Source organism: Alosa alosa, chromosome 23 (genome assembly GCF_017589495.1).
Source record: "Alosa alosa isolate M-15738 ecotype Scorff River chromosome 23, AALO_Geno_1.1, whole genome shotgun sequence".
In the NCBI taxonomy this organism is placed as follows: Eukaryota; Metazoa; Chordata; class Actinopteri; order Clupeiformes; family Clupeidae; genus Alosa; species Alosa alosa.
This window is the reverse complement of record NC_063211.1, coordinates 4,622,538-4,643,038: the sequence shown is the minus strand read 5'-3', so window position 1 is coordinate 4,643,038 and position 20,501 is coordinate 4,622,538. Positions and strand designations below refer to the sequence as shown.

Below are 20,501 nucleotides of genomic sequence, written 5' to 3'. Positions count from 1 at the left end.
AGCCAGCGTTACTGGCGATTGGATGACAGTTTTACACCTGCTTTTCCAGGTAGGCTACTGAAATGAAGGTTCCAGTGCCATGTTGGTACAAATCAAACTCTCTGGTGTCAGCATCAAAATATGTTAAGGAAGATCTCGTGCCTAGCGTCGCAATCTCGTGCTGTTACAGGGGGTGTGTAACATCATCCCAGAGTTCAATAAAAGCCAAGGTCAGTCGACACGGGAAGGACTAATAACGCACTATAGTGACGCGTCAGCATGTGGTGTTTAGACAGGTCGTACCCATGTGTCAGCCTTGATCTTCGGTCTCACCTTGCCCTCGACATTTCATCTGTGCGCCTTGAGAACATGTTATGATCCCGTCCGCCCCGAGTTTATTCTTTGGGAAGACCACCGTGGTGAAAAGTGTCTTGGCCTTTCATTTGTACAACCCATTTGTTCACATTTCGGATTCATTGAACAATTAAAGGCCACATTATTTTACAACTTTCAAATGTTCAGCACCTTTTTTAAAGAAAGGGAGAGCAGGATGGAGTTATATGACTTGAGGTTTATTCGTCCGCTCTCTGGATATTTATAGTTTTATAGTTAATATTGTGCTGCGGATATGTGTAATTCTATGTTCGTCTGACTCTATAATACACTACAGACACTGATACTAATATTAAGAGAATTAGTTAATTCATAAACTATTATGTAGTCGTGGTCGTCAACTGCCCAAAATGCTCTTTCAACACATAGCAAATGTTTTATCAGTATAGGAATAATAGCATCGTCATGAAATGTATCAGGTGAGGCGTCTAAAAAATAAGCGGAAATTAAAGCACAATTAATGTTTATCCTTAATGGGGTATTTGTTGCTTTAACGTCTTTTTATGTTTGTTGTAGGCCTGATATGTGTCTGATCAAGAAGCATAGTGCGAGAACATGGGAGTCCCCCAGGGCATTTCAGCCGACAGAGCGCACATTATTCATTCACAGACGCACGAGTGTCTGACGCGCGCTATATGTAATCATGCAAAGCGACTATAGAGAAGGTCGGAATAATATGAAGCCACAATAATATTCTACACCGACAGATTATCACTGAGTAATCCAAAGTAGGGAATAATTGTGTCATATATGTGACATGCCTCGAATAACCTATAGCCTATTAACGAAAGGGTGGGCCTAAAATTGGATAAGATTTTTTTTCTCCAATTAAGGCCATTAGTAGCCTAGCGTTAAAGTTTCGCTACAGTCATTGATTAACATCTTAAAGCTCAACCAACATATTTTTTATTAAACCGAAATACTAACTAACTCCAAAGGAAATTGTGAGTTACGGTGAAGGTGAGATTTATTGGCGTATAGCGGCCATGCATGCTGAGCTGTCTGACAGACGAACAGATGAGCTCTCATCAGCGACTCATCGTGGGTAAAGTGGACCGTTTCTATTTCTCTCTCTCCCGGAAAGGTTTCATCTCCCAATCAAACGGTGCTCTGAGTTATACCATAGTATGTATAATAATGCAGCCAAAACATGAAACTCTCACTAACTCTCTCTCTCGTGTGTGTGTGTGAGAAAGAGGGAGAGAAAGAAAGAGAGAGAAGGAAAGAGAGAGAGAGAGAGAGAGAGAGAGAGAGAGATCTGACAATTGCCTTAACTCTAATGAATTTTTTTGCAAATTGTAATCAAGCTCGGCCATCTCGGTTGGCTGATAAATGAGGCCCACGGGGATTGGCCGGGACCCAGCTTCTCTCTTCAGCATGTCCCTCCCGCACTAAATTAACAGCAACTTGTCTGAGCTTCAAATTAACCCACAATGATTAATTCTGATGGGAAGCGCGCCCTGAGACTCGCGTGGCCTAATAGGCGCTGTCTCGAGAATGCTGCTGGAAATGACTCTGCTTATCCAGACACAACACGTGGCCCGTGCCCTCGCATACAGACACACACAAACTACCGTGAAGCCCCCTCACCCCCATGCGCTGCTTGGGTCCTAGTTTACAAATTAAATTTGAGTAATGTAAACAATATGAAATCAATAATTGTTTTATGGAGAGGTAAATTGTCACAGAGCACATGTCACGTAGGCATCATTTTGGAATCAAGATAATGCCCCAATTAAACCACTGGTGATTATGGTGCATAACCTAAATGCTCTTTTCATCGGCCACAGAAAAGACTCACGAAAGAAAAAGACGATCGATGTTTACCCCTTCAAGTAGGCATATAGGCAACTTAGTGTAGCTCCGCTTGAATCAGAACGCATCGATGAAAAGTACCAGATACCAGAAGTATTCTCTCCTCCTGAGTAAGCAAGCATCTGAAAAACAAACCATACAACAATAATCATTTTTTTTATATAAAAATGAATCGCCCTACTATTAAGTTTATGGGAAAACTACCTTGTAAAAATGTTTTATGTATTTTTTAGAATTTGATATTTTGACCTAAGGTTTGGAAACGTCTGGATGAAGGATACATGGACACATTCTTTATAGTCTTTTATTTAAATTGGTAAATTGATAGACATTGACAATGACAATTTGACTATATTTCCTTGTGGCTCAGGTCAACATCTCCATCAGGTTGAACAGAAACAGCTGTTCAATGGACATTCACACAGAGGAACACAGAGCTGTCACTCAATTACAATATATTATACATTACCTTTAAATTATTTTAATTTAAGTAGTTTCCATTGAAATGACTGGTTGGCAAATACATCTAGACAGTTACATGAAATAGTCTGCTCTCAGGAAATCAAAACTGTTTATTTTTACTTCAGTCCTTGAATGTTTTTGAATATATTTAAATTTGAATATATATACTATTTTGAGTGTTTTTGTTGTTTTTTTGTAAGAGTATTATTGTATTGCTGATATATATTGCAGGTCATGAACACGCAATAATATATCTGTATAGACCCTTTCAACAATAAAAACAAAAACAATGCTTGAACGTTCTATTTGGTTCCCAATCTACTTCCTCTGCATTAAGATAACATATGGAATGTTAAAAAGGAAGTCTTGTGGGGCCAACTATGATGCTGATAATGGAACTCTCTTGAAATAACGTTTAAGCATTGTTTTTGTTTTTATTGTTGAAAGGGTCTATAGTCAGAAAGCCACTGTCTCTGTCTCTCTGCTAGTGCAGAGTGTGAGAGTGAGGCGGCCAGGCACTGGAGGGGCTGTTGAACCAGGTCTCCTCTTCCCCTGAATCGCACTGAATTATCATCACGGCGTGATTGGAGGGATCACGCCTCATTTCCAGCCTCCTCTAGCAGACATAATGTCATTTGTCTCTGGGAGTCTCTTACTGGCAGCACACTCTGACATGGCCAGGCTGTGTGTCTGTGTGTGTGTGTGGAGGAGAGAGAGAGAGAATGAGTGTGTGTGTGTGTGTGTGTGAGAGAGAGAGAGCGATAGAATGTGTGTGTGTGTGTGTGTGTGTGTGTGGAGGAGAGAGAGAGTGTGTGTGTGTGTGAGAGAGAGAGAGAGCGATAGAGAGAGAGAGAGAATGAGTGTGTGTGTGTGTGGAGGAGAGAGAGAGAGAGAGAGTGTGTGTGTGTGAGAGAGAGAGAGCGATAGAGAGAGAGAGAATGAGTGTGTGTGTGTGTGTGTGGAGGAGAGAGAGAGAGAGTGTGTGTGTGTGAGAGAGAGAGAGAGAGAGAGAGAGCACACAGGAGAACATGGATGGAAGATTGTGTATATTAAAGAGAGTAGTGGATTCTGTCATTCCAGGGGCTGAAACGCTATGTAGCCCACACAGCTCTTATCTGTTCCAGGGCTAGGGCTCATTGGTCTGGGTTGGGCTCATAAAGATTATGGACTGGGACTCCACTCCAATAACCTGACAGCTCAGCATGGAGACGACCACTAGGCGTTATATTCAAACACAAGATTTATTAAAACAATCCATTGATACATGACAACATGTACAACTGCAGGATATACAATTTCTGTTGACAATTGTAATACTCATGTAAATGTTATCATTGAAAATAAACATAATGCAATATTCATGTACACACAGTCTTACTTTCTCTTTCAGTCTTACTTTCTTACTTTCTCACACACACACACTCTCTCTCACACACTTTCTCTCTCTCTCTCACACACACACCCTGACAGTGCCTCTTTTCCCTCCCTCTTTCAGTGCAGGCTGCTCTTTCTCCTCATTTCCCCATTCTAATCTCTTTAATTGCATCTGCTGTCCACGGCCGCCACGGACGCTTTTGTGTCCTCGGAGTGGGCTGCTTTGTGTCGGGTGGTCGCGGCCCTCCCCTCGCAGTGCCCCCCCCCCACCCCCCCCCCCCTTTTCCCTGCCGTCTTTGTGGAGCCCCCTGCTCGCTTCCTGACTCATAAACGCATAAGTGGAGGATTAGAGAGGCATGATCCCATTAAAGCCAGTGGGAGACAGGGCTACAGAGCTAACGCCTTCATCTGAGCACAGCGACACAAACACTTGTGATCAGGAGTGAGCAGGGGACGGAGGGCAGTAGCCAGGGCAGGAGGGGCAGTGGGGGGGCAGGAGGGGAAACAAGAACAGCAGGTGATGGAGGAACTGGAGAAGCAGGATGAGCATCAGTAGCCACAGGAGGAATACCGAGCAGGAAGTGTAGAAACACGTTATGGCAGGACTAGATCAGGGAAAGGGATACCGAGCAGGAAGTGTAGAAACAGGATCAGGGAAAGGAATACCGAGGAGGGAGTGTAGAAACAGGTCCTGCTGGAGCAGGGAAAGGAGCAGCAGGTGCAGCATGAGGAGGGAGTGCTGGCACAGTTGGTAGCAGCTGAGTAGTTTACTAAATAACACAAGTGACTCAGCCGATTATATACCACAAATCTCAATTAGATTATTATTATTTTGATTAGTGTAATGGTATCTCACATATTGACTACATGTTGGATTAGTTGTTGAGGACATGTTTTGATACCTACCTGGGGAGATATAACATGAGATGAGATGGGGGCGGAGGGTTTGGAAAGAATAGCCTAGAAAAAGGAAAAGCATAAAAAAATGTGTGCACACAATCAGAAAATGCTTGTTCCAATATTGAAAAATTTCAAGTGAGATCTTCCCATCTGTGGTTACTCAATACTCAAAACACTACAGAATTGCTGTAAATATGGCATATATTTTACATCAGTGTTTTTCAACCTTTTTTGTGCCACGGCACACTTTTAACACTTAAAATGTCCCACGGCACACTAACATCCTGTGTGAAGAAAAAATAAACATACCATAGCCTAGAATTTCAAATAATACACAGATATGGCCTTATTATGGCTTCTATGCAAGACCTGATCAATAAAACAAGCGCCCTCTGTTTCATTTGTAGTTGACTATATCTAATTTAATTGTTGTTATGAACTGGATATGAGATGATTCTGTGAATACTGGATATGGGGCGCCCGTTGTACAATGCCTGCATACCGCAAATAGTGCAATCATACAATCAATGAGAGCATGTGGTTTTAAATTATTTGATGCAACAGTTGCTTTTCTGGACCAGTGAGTGACATTTGGGTAATTTTCTGCGGCACACCTGATGATCTCTCAGGCACACTAGTGTGCCCCGGCCCAGTGGTTGAAAAACACTGTTTTACATAGCTCTGGAACATAGCTCACTATTCCCTCACGTTTTTATTGAATGGCTATATTAAAACTACAATTTCTTTGAGTTTTAAAATAATATTTCTACATTCCATTATCAGTTGTTCCGACAAGTAGAAATGAATACATTTTAAGTTTTATGGTAGATTCCGAGGTCTGTCAATTAAACAAGTAAGATTCACTCATAACGAGTAACAAACATGCAGAGATAATAACAAAATAAACTTGATTTATTCAAATGCATTGTTATGGGATATTTCATAACTGTCTTCTTCTGGGAAATAAAATAAAAAGAAATAAAGACAAAGCAAGCAGGATTATATTAAGAATTCTTTTTCTTTATTGAAAGGAGACACATGACAGTATAAGACTCTGTATTAGGGACTGTACATCGGACACAAACTTAATATAATAATAACAATCATAATTAGAACACAACAGCAATAATAATAACTGCCTTTGATGGCAGCCTGGATGGACTAAATACCATAGAAAAGAAACAGTAAGGGATATCACATATCCTCACTGTTCTGGATAATATGTTCATAAATAACTTGTCTGGTGATGTTGATTTCGGATATACAAAATGGATACTTGACAAGCTGGAACAAAAACAAATTAACAAAAAAAAAAAAAAAAAAAAAAAAAATCCAACTGAGGTAACAAAAACACTTAAAAAAAAGTTAACAAAAACAAAACAAACACTGATGCTACGTGTTCATGACTTTGTACACCTATATACAGGTGGCAGAAGCAGAGTGTTGGGTTGGTCTTAACAGCTCGGAATGGACATGCAAAAACGCAAATCTAACGTCATGTTTCCTGACACAAAACTTATACTCTCGGCATCTTTTCTTATCAGGGGGGTTTGACTATTTGTCCTGTCAGTGGCGTCCCTGACTGCCTCCCCAACCTACCTACTAGGGGAGAGGTTAGGACTCACCAGCCGCAGAGTTTGCAGCCGTCAGAAGGAAAGAGAGAGACAGAGAGCAAGGCGAGAGAGAAAGAGAGAGAGAAAAAGAGAGATAGATAGAAGACTTCTGCAGTGTTCTCAAAGTGAGGCGTTTCAAATACAGACACAAGTCTTTTGGCACCGGGGACAGAGATGCTTGATTAGGCCAGAGCCGTCCCAGCATGCAACCTGGCAAACGGAGCAAAGCGTTAGTGTCTGTGCAGTGACAACACTCTTCTGAGAGAGAGAGAGAGAGAGAGAGAGAGAGAGAGAGAGAGGAGGGAATAAAGAGAAAAGATGAAAGACGAGTCTTAAGGAACTCTACACCAAGATGCACGATGTTGACACTGATCAGTGGCCCACGAATGAGTACACTAGATCACTACGATGGACATATGCTTCAGGACCATGCCATTATTACTTCAGTAAACTAACCTGGCACGATGGACATATGCTTCAGGAGACCATGCCATTATTACTTCAGTATACTAACCTGACTTCTTATGGGCTGATATTGCTTCATTACAGGTCAAGAAGAGCTCTCTCAGTCACTCCACCACACACGCACACAGAGTCGGTTATTATGATACTAACACACAGAGGACCACAGACTAATGCAGCATGGGGGGGCTCTTCAGCATAGAGGTTATTATGATACTAACATGCACGCAGAGGACCACAGACTAATGCATTGGGGAGAGACTTTTCAGCATAGGGGTTATTATGATACTAACACACAGAGGACCACAGACTAATGGAGGGGGGGGGGGGGCAGTGGGGTGAGAGATCAGGAGTGAGTTCAACACCGTTCTACTGAGAAGGCAATTAGCACTGTGAGACACACAGACACGGACAAGTAGACGCAATAGGGAAGGGGGGAAGGGGGGGCATACCCCACTTTAGTTTTAGAAAGATGTGTGAGGAATGATGCATGTGCTCAGGGAAAGGAGCATCCGAAACAGACAGCCCTGCAAACACACACACACACACACACACACACATTCACTTTACGCAATCCACTCACACTTGGCACCAAACCAAGAAAAAAAAAAAAAAAAAAAAAAAAAAAACAACAACAAACCAACCAAACAAACAAAACAACAAAACGAGAAGCTAAAAGAGAAGCATTATTTTCTCATAAATTACAACGGCACAATAAAACATTCACAAAACTGGCAGAGAACCGCGAGGAGCGCGGTGAGAAGAACAAGAAGAAATAAAAGCTAAATATGTACAGAACACAGACTGAGAGAAGCCCTCCATATTGACCGCTGCACAGGTGAGAGGAGGCAGCAGCTGCTTCCAATGTTGGTTTGTTTGTTTGTTTTCAAGTGAAACAAAACAAAACAACAACTTTTCTCCCGGGTCAAACATTTACAACATCAGAGGAGAGAGAGAGAGAAAGAGAAAGAGAGAGCTATGGCACTCCATGACTTCAGCCTTGCTAACGGAATAGCCCACACACTGACCCCCAGGCTAGTCTACAGACTATGAGGGTAAAGGTAGTGTCGATTCAACCCGGGATTTTAGCAGCTAAATGAGCCTCAAGAGCTTCAGCTGTTCCTCTGTGGTAACCCCCCCCCTCTTTGCTGTTCTCATTCAGTCATAAAGCACACGCTTGTGGTGCTGATGCTGCACATAAGCCCATCTGGATCTTGTATTGATTGACTCACACTGAGATAATGCAACGATTCCCCGCAGTTTTGTCTGCGGGAGCCGATACTTCTGGCAGTTGGATGGGAGTTTAATACGGATGCCAATGGGACGAGGCCTCAGACGCACTGCACGACGGTGGGGGGGGGGGTCTCTCTTCCTCGTCTCCTCTCCTCAGATGCAAATGTCTTCACACTAGAAGGAGCTGCTAAACGAGTGTCTCGATGTCATGATAAAAACGAAAGGCCAGTGCATGCGGCTCGATAATAAAACATTGATAAATGCTCTAAACGAGTTCCCTTTTGACTGTAGTATGTGGATGAGGGCAGAGGGAACTGTGCTCGTGGCGTGAGGGCTACGATCGGACTCTCCTGAAGCTGTGTACTCACTAAGATGACTGGCTAACTCTACATGGTACACACACATCTCTCTAGTACGAATCCATTGGTCCAGTGGTGCACTATGGAGATAATACACAACTCTGCTGCAATGATTTTTAAGTTAAAACGAATGTGTCTAACCATGCTATGACACCAATGTCTAACACACATCTGAGATCTGATTCCCCTTTCCCCCACTCCCTAAAAGTTCTTTACATCAACATATTTTCTTCACATTTCTTTAAAAAAAAGAGAGAAAAGGAAAGTAGAGAATCCCAAAGCAAACCTCCGACATGTTGCTGGAAGAATCACACAGAGGACATGTGAGTAGAGTGAGAGGAGAAGAAAGTAAACAAAAGGATCTGATTTAGTGCTGCTTTCATGTGCATTCCCACAAACATAGTGTTTTATATATATATATATATATATGTGTGTGTGTGTGTGTGTGTGTGTGTATGTGTGTGCCTGTGTTAGTGTAGGTGGGAGGACATCCCATTGGTTATTCCCTAAACCCCTAGACCTTCACTGTAAAAGCACCTTGTTCTACGGGCTAACATTACTGTGTCCTGGTTAAAAGAGTCACCTCCAGCCTTTCCGGCCGGTTTATTCCGAGACCCCACGTCTTCATTCAGAGGTCGGCGGGGAGGAGAGCAGTCCAGCGAGGGAGAGGCTGCGAGCAGGTAAGGAGTGCGGTCAGAAGAATCAAGACCAAGAGCATTTCGTCACACATCCCATGCAGCCATCTCAGGACAGCTGGACACTCTCTCTCTCTCACCTCTTGCATTGCCAGGAATCAAGCCGTGCTGGCCGGGGGTCAAAGGTCAGGGGGTCGGTCGGTCGGGCTCTCCCATAAGACATGGCGTGATACACACAAGGAGTGTATGTCTGGCATGGCTGGCCACAGTTCCACTGCTGAAGCTCCACCAGAGCGCATGCTAGAGTAATAGTATTAGAGTGGACATGGGTGGGGGGCAGGCTGGGTGGGTGAGTGGACGTGGGGTGGTGAGTGTCTCAATACACACATTACTGTAGTGGTTCTGTAGTGTTCGTTCAGTCGTTCGTTCATCATAGCCATTGGATGCAAGTGTTTGTTCTCACGGTTGAGTGATTTAGTGTGAATCCGCAGTCATATATATATTTCCCAGCCTGGTTTATCTGTGCATGCTGTGTGTGTGTGTGTGTGTGTGGGGGTGGGGGGGGGTGTAGTGTGTAGTGGTCATGGCAGGGGTGTGTAGGAGGCAGGTGGGAAGGCTGGGGGCAGTGTGTTGGCGTCGGCGGTCAGATGAGGGCCGAGCTGCCCGTGCTGCTGCAGCTGTTGTTGCGGCTGCTGTTGCTGTTGTTGTTGTTGTTGTGGCTGCGGCGCGACAGGTTGGGCGTGGCCATGAGCGGGTAGCGCTCGTCCGGGCAGCCGTACTGGAGCAGGATGTCCACGCACTCCTGACTGCTGGCCTGCCGCGCGTACGCCAACGCTGTGTTCCCATGGGCATCCCGCGCCATCAGGTCCACCCCGTACTACACGGAGACAGGAGAGGAGGAGAGAGAGAGAGACAGGAGAGGAGGAGAGAGAGACAGAGACAGGAGAGGAGGAGAGAGAGACAGAAACAGGAGAGGAGGAGAGAGAGACAGAGACAGGAGAGAAGGAGAGAGGGGAAACAAAATAGAGAGACACAGAGATGGAGAGGGTGGAGAGGTAAAAAAGGGGGATGAAGAGATGAGTATAGGGGTAGAAGAGAGAAAAAGAGAGAGAGGGTGAGACATTAGGTAACACTCCAGTATTCATGGGAGTTTCCCAATACAGTATTCATACACATGTGATGAGCCTAAATAGACACTCTTGTAGCTGTGTGTGTGTGTGAGAGAGAGTCTTACAAATATGAGCAGCTGGGTGATCACCAGTCTTGTAGCTCTGTGTGTGTGTGTGTGTGTGTGTGTGTGTGTGTGAGTCTTACCCATATGAGCAGCTGGGTGATCACCACTCTTGTAGCTGTGTGTGTGGGTGTGGGTGTGTGTGTGTGTGTGTGTGTGTGTGTGTGTGTGTGTGTGTGTGTGTGTGTGTGTGTGTGTGTGAGAGAGAGTCTTACCCATATGAGGAGCTGGGTGATCACCACTCTTGTAGCTGTGTGTGTGTGTGTGTGTGTGTGTGTGTGTGTGTGTGTGAGTCTTACCCATATGAGCAGCTGGGTGATGACCACGTTGCCTTTGCGACAGGCCAGGTGGAGGGCGGTGCGTCCGTCTCCCTCTCCGCACGTCTCGTTGACCTCGTCCCGTGAGCCGAGAGCCAGCAGCAGCACGACGGAGCGCAGGTCCTCGTCCGCACTGGACCGCAGCAGCTGCTGACCCAGCGGCAGCTCTGTGCACGACAGCGACGCCACAAACAGCTTCTGCTCGTACTTCGCCCGGATCCAGCGCTCACGCTCCTCCCTGCGTACACACACACACACACAGTTAATCATCCACCCCATCCTTCAGCATATACAGAACACATACAGTACCAAGAAATGCCATCATTTGTTCATAGGGTGTGTTACAGTTAACACATCCACACACGGTTAGGCATCCACCCCATCCCTGAACACGTACAGTACCAAGAAATGGCATCATTTGTTAATAGGGTGTGTGAATGAACAGTCACAGTTATCGATCACACACACACACACACAAGGTTAGGCATCCACCCCATTCTTAAACAAATAGAGAACTCTTACAATACCAACAAATGCCATTTGTTCATAAGGTGTGTATATGACTGTCACAGTCACAGCTAATCTCTCACACACACTCACACACACACACACACACACACTATTTCTGGCTCTCAGGATGATTTAGAAAGTATCACAAAGTATGAGAGTAACAGAAGATGCTCATACATGTTATCCATCTAGTTCAATGAATAGTGCAGCCTAAATGCCAGGGACACACAGATGAAGCTATACGCACTAGCATACGCCAAGAGGCCCGTGATGAAGTGAAGTCAGAAGGAGAGGGGGACGTGTCCGACACCTCCCCAGAGAGCCAGAGGAGTGAGGGGGGCCCGACTGCTGCTCTCCCGTCTAATCCTGCGACATGATCGTGCTAATCTGGCCAAATCCCTGCTGAGCAAACAGGGCCCTTTCTCTCCCAGGCAGATTAGTCAGGGCTCAGTTACCGCTAAAAGTCGGCGCGGCGCAATGCGCGCAAGCGCGCGGGCAAATGCGTGTGTGTGTGTGTGTGTGTGTGTGTGTGTGTGTGAGATTTTGCGTGTCTGTTTGTATGCGAGACACTCCAGGGAGATATTGAGCTGTCCCCTCAAAAAAAAAAAAAAAAGACAACAACAGGAGCCCTTGGGGGTCACTAAGGCAGGAAGTCAAAGAATAGCCCTTCAGAGCTCAGTAAGTCTATTTCCTGTTGAGAACACATGAAGCACAGAGAAGAGCTGCAGTAAAACAGAGAATATAGAACTGGGAGCTCAAAGGAAAAAAATCACTCACATTTAAGAGCAGAAATGTCTTGCGCTCAGAGCTCAAGGCTATACGGCTGAGGGGGGACACCTTTCCAAACAGACGTCTGTTTTTATCTCTCTCTCTCACACACACACACAGAGTTGTGAGAATGCTGTAGGGCTTGGCCTCTGGAACACGGAGACATGAGTGGAACACTATGGGATCAATTGGCCCAAACGATCAATGGCCTCAGTGACGTCCCTCCTAATCAAACCTGCCACCAGTTCACAGCCTATACGCGCATGGACAGCATTCTGAGTAAACCGCCTTGTTTGAGTCCAAAGCCCGGCACTGAGGTGAAGCGTGGGTGTCACAAAGCCCTGAAGACGTCGGTCACGTTTGATCCCGCAGACTCCGACTACACGAAACAATCAATCTGCTCAGACCTCGCTCCTCGGGGGTCACGGGGTACGCGCTGCGCTCCATTGGGATGCGGCCGAGGCAGCGCAGGGAACGTTGGGAAGGCCGAGGGAGGAGGGAGGTGGCGAGGAGAGAGAAAGGGATGAGGAGGAGGAGGAGGAGGAGGAGAGCAGAGGGAGGTGCACGGAGAGGAAGAGAAGAGGAGGAGGAGGAGAGAGGATGTGTGGATGGGTGAAGAGAGGCTGTGTGACTGTGGTGGGAAACGCCGCCGAATCTTATTAACTCTCTGTGTCCACACAGGGGGGCAGGGGCTAGCAGCACGGAATGTTAGCGCTCCTTCCTGCGTGCTCTGGCGAGTGTGTGTGTGTGTGTGTGTGTGTGGAGGGCTAGGAGGTGGTGCACGGCCCCAGGGCCTGGGGAACAAAGGCGTGTGGGGTGAAGTGATAGGATGGGGGTGTGTGGGGCTCTGAGGGGACTGCTGCTGCTGCCACCCCGACCCCCTCCACACTCCCCCCCTCCCGCTGCAGAGGAAGCACTCAGCACCTCACTGCCCCTGCACGCATGCCTTCCCCGAACAGCGGCGTTGCTAAGGGCCCCTACGCCTCCACACGGGCATCCAGGACTCGCCCGCTCGCCCGCCCGCTCACACCCGTCTACAAAAGGTGCTGCAGCTCCACGGTATCTGCCATGACCAATCTCAATGTAAAGAAATTGCCTTTTCAGCGATGTTCCCGATGTATGCCGCGTTATGTGGATGATCAAAAATGTCACGGAGAGTTTTGGTTAGACACACTCTCTCGTGGTCACACACACACACCCATGGAAGTGGTCAGGCGTGGCATCGTGGACAATGCCAGGAGAGGCAGCAGTGGGTTGCCATGCCAATGCCAGGGGATACAGCTCAGGAGGGAGTGGGTAAAAAATAGCCAATAACATCCTAGGAGACAAACACCTGCTGCTTGCTTCCTGTTATCCACTTTCACACGCAGAAAGCATTTTTTTTTTCAGTGTCCCCCCGTCTCTCTCTCTCTCTCTCTCTCTCTCACACACACCCTGCTGTTACTGACTACACCAAAGAGAAAAAAAAACGAGGCCTCTTTCTAGTAGCCTTAACACCACTTCGCTAATTATAATAAATTATGCTAATGCTAAAAACAAACATTTCAGAGAAAAATATAAATAAGGGACGAGAGCTTTTTTACTCACCGCACCGGCACATTTGGGATCGTTTAGGAGGCAGTAATCTGTTAGCAATAAGCGGCAACATGCAATCACTATTATCTCATTTGAGTCGGGGAGTGCGTAGCTTTGGAAAACAGAAAGGGTAATTGGACTAATTAGCCACTCAACAAGCCTCTCCTTTGATAGCTTGGACGTGTGTATGTGTGAGTGCATTTGCCTCTGGGCCTCTTTGTGGTGTGTGTGTGTGTGTGTATGTGTGTGTGTATGTGTGTGTGTGTGTGTGTATGTCTGCTAAGAGAGGTACCTGTCTCTGCACTCTCAGCTTGCTGTTACACTCTGTTTAACTCACTTATCACTTCTGATTAGGTTGGTGCATCACCATCGTAATTAAAGCATAGGCATTTCTGACACATACACACACACCAAAAACACCTACAGCAAATCCGTGTCTAATTAAACTCTACAAATGACGTCAGGGGCATGTAGATGTCCGACCACAACGTGTCGCAAAGATTAAATGCACCGACTGTGCCTGTTCTGAACACACACACACACACACACAGACTAACAATGTTCCCTGGCTTGCTAGAAACATTTTCTAGAAACATTGAGACACAATTACTATATGTAACTCATTAAAGATGCAGCTGGTAGCATAGCCTTTTTATGCAAATATATATAGAAAGAAAGCGACTTAAAAATCAAGACTGTTAACAGCTAAGTAACAGTTTCATGCGTCAGTGGTTAGCCATTAGACTCAAAGTGTTGACTCAAAACACAGGGAGATAGACAGCACGGCCGGTCACCATTGGAAACGGTGGGCTGGAATGCCGTGCACTAGAGCACGAGGATAAACAGAGGTGAATCTCTGTCAACACACACGCCACACAGAGCGGAGGCCCATTTCCTGCGCGGGTGTGTGTGTGTGTGTGTTGTGAGTTCCTCCTGGCTGAGCTCTTTGTTGAGAGACACACAACAGTATCCCGCCTCTGCCTGAAGACACAGTGTTTACCAAACGCTGGGAGCAGACAGGCAGGCTGACCAGCCATGACTGGACATCTCTCCAGCTGTTCGCCACACACACGCACGCACGCACGCACGCACGCACACGCACACGCACACGTCAGGGGTTTGACTGGGATGTTCATCATCCATGAACCTGAGTAAAATTACCAACCATAAAGTAAGAAAAAAAAAACTCTTACGCATCATCGGTGAAAGCCTTTCTAAGGCTGCACCTCCTTTTCTTTTTCTGGGTGTGAGACAGCAGGATTTTGGGGCAAGAGAAAGTGAGATAGATGGCACGGGGCGGAGTCCTAAGCAACCGTATTAATTACAGCAGGAGTGGCCAAAACGATCTGCTCCTGATCAACGTCAGCGCACCTTTCTGTTAAGGCTAATTATACCGCAAATTCAGCTCATTAGAGGGGCTCCCGACTTATGGGTAATGAGGTCTGACAGCCCAAATCTGTCAGAACGACAGCTCCTATCCACCTGTGCGACACACACACACACACACACACACACACACACACACACCAGGGAGGAGAGGCAGTGGAGGAGGAGGCGATCCATCAGGGCAGTATTTAAGGAGAAGGTGCGATGTGGGGCATGAGTGATGCGACTGCTTTAGGTTGTCTGGGAGTAGCTTTTAAAATGAGTCTGAGATCACTGATCACACACACACTCACTCACACTCTCTCTCTCTCTCTCTCTCTCTCATATACACTCTCCTCCATCTCTCTCTCTCTCTCATATACACTCTCCATATCTCTCTCTCTCTCTCACACACACATACACACCTAATTCCTTTGAGCATAAATGTATTCTATGTCTGACCGTATGTCTCTCATATATCCATGGAGAATTAGTTATTCTTTTAAAAAGTACATCATATCCTTTTTAATTTAAAGAAAAACCTTATGGAAATGTATTCAAATTGCGAAGGACCACTTTCAAATCAAGAAACTAAAGATGTATCTGTAGACGCAGTAATAAGGAAAACATTTGCAAACCATGTGTCTTGCAGGCTTAGTTTACTACTGGGGGTGGAGGTCAACATCCTTCATGGGATTCATTTCTGATACCATAATAACTTTTTAATGGCTTAAATAAATTACAACACATTATTAAATCAGCAAAATCTATTAGATTTAGCAAAATGCAATCATTTGTACAGCCATAAAAAAATGTGAACACTAATCTTCCAGTCCAAAATACTGGGAGAATTTATTTTCAACACCCAAGTTTGTTTGGACAGATCAGGTTTAATTGGGTTTGCATTATGGCACTATGCAGGAGCAGCTCTGCGATTCCGCTGCTGACAGATGGGAATTCCAAACTCTAGAATCTTTGATTCCAAGGAGCTTCAGAGTGGAGTGGAGTGGAGTGCAGAGACGTGATGAACAGTGTCAGAGGTATGAAGGGAGCGATGGAGAGGATCAGGTGTGAACTGCACTCGATGACCGCGCACACACACACACACACACGCGTATATACACACACACACACACACACACACACACACTTTCAGATAACTCTAATAGCACTCCTATTCTCTCCCCAAGACTGAACTTGGAAAAAAAAAAAAAAAAAAAGTAAAGCACGGGGGTATTAATTGGATCTCTGGAACTGGTCATTAGCTGCCCTCGGACAAGCAGAGATAATGAAGTTGAGCACTCCTTCTTAGGAAGCACTATCTGGACAGAGAGCTGGCCAGCTTCCTTCAGCCTGAGCTCATATATTGAGAGGACAAAGGGGAGATGATGCTCCTTTTATCCTTCTTTCACAAAAATAACAGCAAGATAGAGATCCTGAGGGCAAATGTGTGTGTGTGTGTGTGTGTGTGGGGTTGTTTAAAAAACTAACAGAGGGAAAGAAACTATTGCTTGTTTTTCTTTTAGCGATTCCAACTGTTCTGGCTATTTGCGCAAGACACTTCAGAATCGCTGCAAATATCACATGTGTTGTATTGTTTTCCTCCGTTTCCACTGGATTAATGGCCCTTTAGGAGCGGAAGCCTCCTTTTCTTTTCTCTTCTTCTGCAGAATTATCAGTAAAATTGGCAATTACTGTAGTGACCAGAGATACCATTTCCCCTGGAACGGTCACAAATGTGTGCTCCACAATGAGTTGAGCTGAGCCCCGAGACAAGGACAGAATTGGGTGGGGGGGGGGGGGGTGGGGCTGACTACATGCACATTATTTATTTCATCATTATTAAATTGGGGGAAAACGTCGCGGAGCGGCTGGGTAATTTGATGACTCAGGCATAAAAGGCCCCGTGCTTCGGCTTTTAGTCCACATTAGCATACCTCAGCACGCGGACGGAGCAGACATGATGGCTCCATGATTGGCTCTTGTCAGCCGGTTTAATGTCAATAGTAAATTGGAAGGCTTGTTAACCTAGTTGGAAAGTGATTACGGACAATGGTAAGCAGTCATGTAAAAAATAATGTCTATTAGGCTAATTTAATCATGGAAGTCCTTTTACAGATGAATTAGAATGGAGAAGTCAATTATTTGAAACATTTGCACTGCCCTGGTTGTCAGGGCGCGGAGTTGGGGGCTGTTTAAGATGCAGGCTGCACCACCTCGGCCCCGTCAGTGGTCAAAGGATAATGGTACTGGACTGACAGGCAGGAACAGCTAGTTAACACGAACGAGGAAAAGCTCACCCCACACAATCGTCTCAACTCCGAATGAAATCTGTGTGCGAGTGTGTGCGCGTGTGTGCGTGCGTTTGAGAGTGTGGGTGGGGATTGCGATGTAATACAGTCTCTAATTTAATTTGGACTGGCAAACAAATGTGAGACATGAACACATGATGAGGGCACACACACACACACACACACACAAACACAAACAAACACACACACACACACACAGAGTTGTCGGAAAGAAACAATTTGATATGCATCACTGAGGGATAAAGACAGAACACAAGAGAATATACACAATGTTAAATGTGGAGGGAGAAGGGGAAGGGAAAAGCTGACCATTTTATACTGTGAGTGAGCATGAATGAGAATACGCAAGTGTGTGTGTACGTATATGTGTGTGTGTGTACGTATATGTGTGTGTGTGTGTCTGCATGTGTGTGTTTTACGCACTCTGTGCCAGTCAGGGCTCTTATGAGTGATGAAGGGCCGTGGTGGGTGATGCAAGCGCAGCGCGCTGCTCCGTGATGATGGCGGGGGGGTAATTACTCTGGAGCCCCATTCTCCCGCGCTGGTCTCGGGGGCCCCGTCCCGGGGGCCCCACCACCACCTGCACCCCCCGAGTCAGATTAAACCCCCCTGCTCTCATTTCAAATCTGTTAGCACTGCCCTTTCCTACGGAGCGCAGAGACTAATCTCTGGCCATAAAGACAGCAGTGCACAATGGAGCCGCCGCTGAGTTATTACTGCTCAGGCATTCGTCATCATGTGCCGCTCCGCTTGAGCGTGTGTGTGTGAGTGTGTGTGTGAGTGTGTGTGTGTGTGTGTCAGTGTTCACGTAGCTGCTTTATTTCTCAGCTGTCCAGTACACACACACACGAGCAGGCACACACACTTTTTCTTACAAGCTCCCTCACACTCTTACCTTTGTAAGTTCACTTGAGCTACCGTAATGTGCAGACTATTACGTGCACCACATGTCTTTTTAGTGACCACATGACTTTTATGTAATTTTTAAAAACAGACCCATGTATTGACCACACCCATGTTCTAATAGTCATTTGGGCAAGAACATCGTAAAATGGATTGTTTATGAGAGCCAATAGGACTCAACTATAATGTCTTCCAATTTAAAACACATTACCAAACAAAGGGTCACGTTGTGTTTTCTTTCAATAGTATGTAGAAGATTAAATGCAATTCTGTCTGAATAAACCTCATAAATGTTTTTGTGTGTCATCACTGCGAGTATATAGCCTGGGTTTTCCCATGCTGCCTTACGCGCATGATTTTATTCACGCTGCTGGGCAGCCTGGATTTTATGGATTCGTTTCCCCCTCAACGAAGGAACCAATCACAGAACGGAGGGGGGGCAGCAAGACGACGACGACACACTGAAGCGGTTATGAGCTACGTACAGACGCATTTGTTAGACATTCGTAGCGGCCAATAAACAGCTCTGGGCATTCGTAAACCACGTCTCAAATACGAGAAAACGAATGTCTAGTTCCCAGACCCAAACTCAATGAGATGAGGTCTGACGTTAGCCAGGCTAGCGAGTATATGTGAAGTGCTTTTGACCAAGGCACCTACAGTAACCCCTCACTGCTCCCCGAGCGCCGCTGTAACAGGCAGCTCACTGCGTCGGGATTAGTGTGTGCTTCACCTCACTGTGTGCTGAGTGTGTTTCACTAATTCACAGCTTGGGATAAATGCAGAGACCAAATTTCCCTCACAGGATCAAAAGAGTATATATACTTACTTGTATATCTCTTTTACATACTTGTAAAAACATACTTGTGACGCATATGTGACTGCATCCGAGTATTAGCATAAAGTTTACAAAATCAATGTATAAACCACATTTAACAGTTGAAATCATCCACTACACACATGCCTTTCCATGCCTGGTTCACAGAGGACGACAACAGCAAAGATGTCGGTACGGGAGGGAGAGGGGACGCTGGGATGGCTCTAACTCTGGCTATGTGTGTGTGTGTGAGCTCTGGCTATGGGTGTGGGTGTGTGTAAGCTCTAACTATGTGTGTGTGAGCTCTAGCTATGTGTGTAGATGTGTGTGAGCTCTAGCTATGTGTGTGGATGTGTGTGTAAGCTCTGGCTATGGGTGTGTGAGTGTGTGTGAGCTCTGGCTATGGGTGTGTGTAAGCTCTAACTATGTTTGTGGGTGTGTGTGAGCTCTAACTATGTGTGTATGTCTGTGTGTGAGCTCTAGCTATGTGTGTGGATGTGTGTGAGCTCTAGCTATGTGTGTGGATGTGTGTGTAAGCTCTGGCTATGGGTGTGTGAGTGTGTGTGAGCTCTGGCTATGGGTGTGTGTAAGCTCTAACTATGTTTGTGGGTGTGTGTGAGCTCTAACTATGTGTGTATGTCTGTGTGTGAGCTCTAGCTATGTGTGTGGATGTGTGTGAGCTCTGGCTATGTGTGTGGACGTGTGTGAGATCTGGCTATGTGTGTAGATGTGTGTGTGAGCTCTGGCTATGTGTGTGGATGTGTGTGAGCTTTGGCTATGTGTGTGGATGTGTTTGAGCTTTGGCTATGTGTGTGGATGTGTGTGAGATCTGGCTATGTGTGTAGATGTGTGTGTGAGCTCTGGCTATGTGTGTGGATGTGTGTGAGCTCTAGCTATGTGTGTGAGCTTTGGCTATGTGTGTGGATGTGTGTGAGCTTTGGCTATGTGTGTGAGCTCTGGCTATGTGTGTGGATGTGTGTGAGAGCTCTAGCTATGTGTGCGAGTGTGTGAGCTCTGGCTATGTGTGGTTTTAAACACTGAATGTGTTTCTGCGCAAACATCGGTGACGCTGACCTCTCACGACAGGCCGTGAAACGTCTGTGCGGCGGCGGGCAGGGCGATGGGGTGTGTGTGTGTGGGCTTGGGCAGGGCGATGGGCGTGAGGACACAGCCGCCACCACGAGCCAGAGTCACACACACTGACCAGGAGGCAGAATTAGCTGGCCTGTCAGTCCTGTGCACCCAGGCCCGCTAATGTGTCCTGTCAAACAGGGGGCTGTGTGTGTGTGTGTGTGTGTGTGTATGTGTGTGTGTGAGAGAGAGTGAATGAGTGGGTCTGTGTGTGTGTGTGTGTGTGGTGTGTGTGTGTGTGTGTGTGTGTGTGTGTGGGGGGCACTGGTGTCCATAGCCATTTTCAGTTAATTTGAACACTGACACTGGGGCAAGAAGACCAGGGTGCAATCACACACATCGCTCTC

At 46.0% G+C, this 20,501-nt stretch overlaps 1 protein-coding gene and 1 long non-coding RNA gene across 2 annotated transcripts in view; both read right to left on the bottom strand.

Annotated features, from left to right (window-relative positions):
* Positions 1–5,922: 5,922 nt before the first annotated feature.
* LOC125288901 lies at positions 5,923–9,769 on the bottom strand. Its single transcript, XR_007192543.1, has 2 exons — positions 9,366–9,769; positions 5,923–9,260 (listed from the first exon to the last, which is right to left on the bottom strand). It is a non-coding gene; the product is annotated as an uncharacterized LOC125288901 (long non-coding RNA).
* A 51-nt stretch (positions 9,770–9,820) lies between these two features.
* The window catches only part of agap1 (ArfGAP with GTPase domain, ankyrin repeat and PH domain 1), a gene marked incomplete in the record, with an annotated part of 86,190 nt that continues 75,509 nt past the window's right edge, over positions 9,821–20,501 (bottom strand). The window contains 2 exon segments of the mRNA XM_048234661.1: positions 9,821–10,102; positions 10,756–11,011. Of these exon segments, the coding sequence (XP_048090618.1) occupies positions 9,869–10,102; positions 10,756–11,011 (490 nt within the window).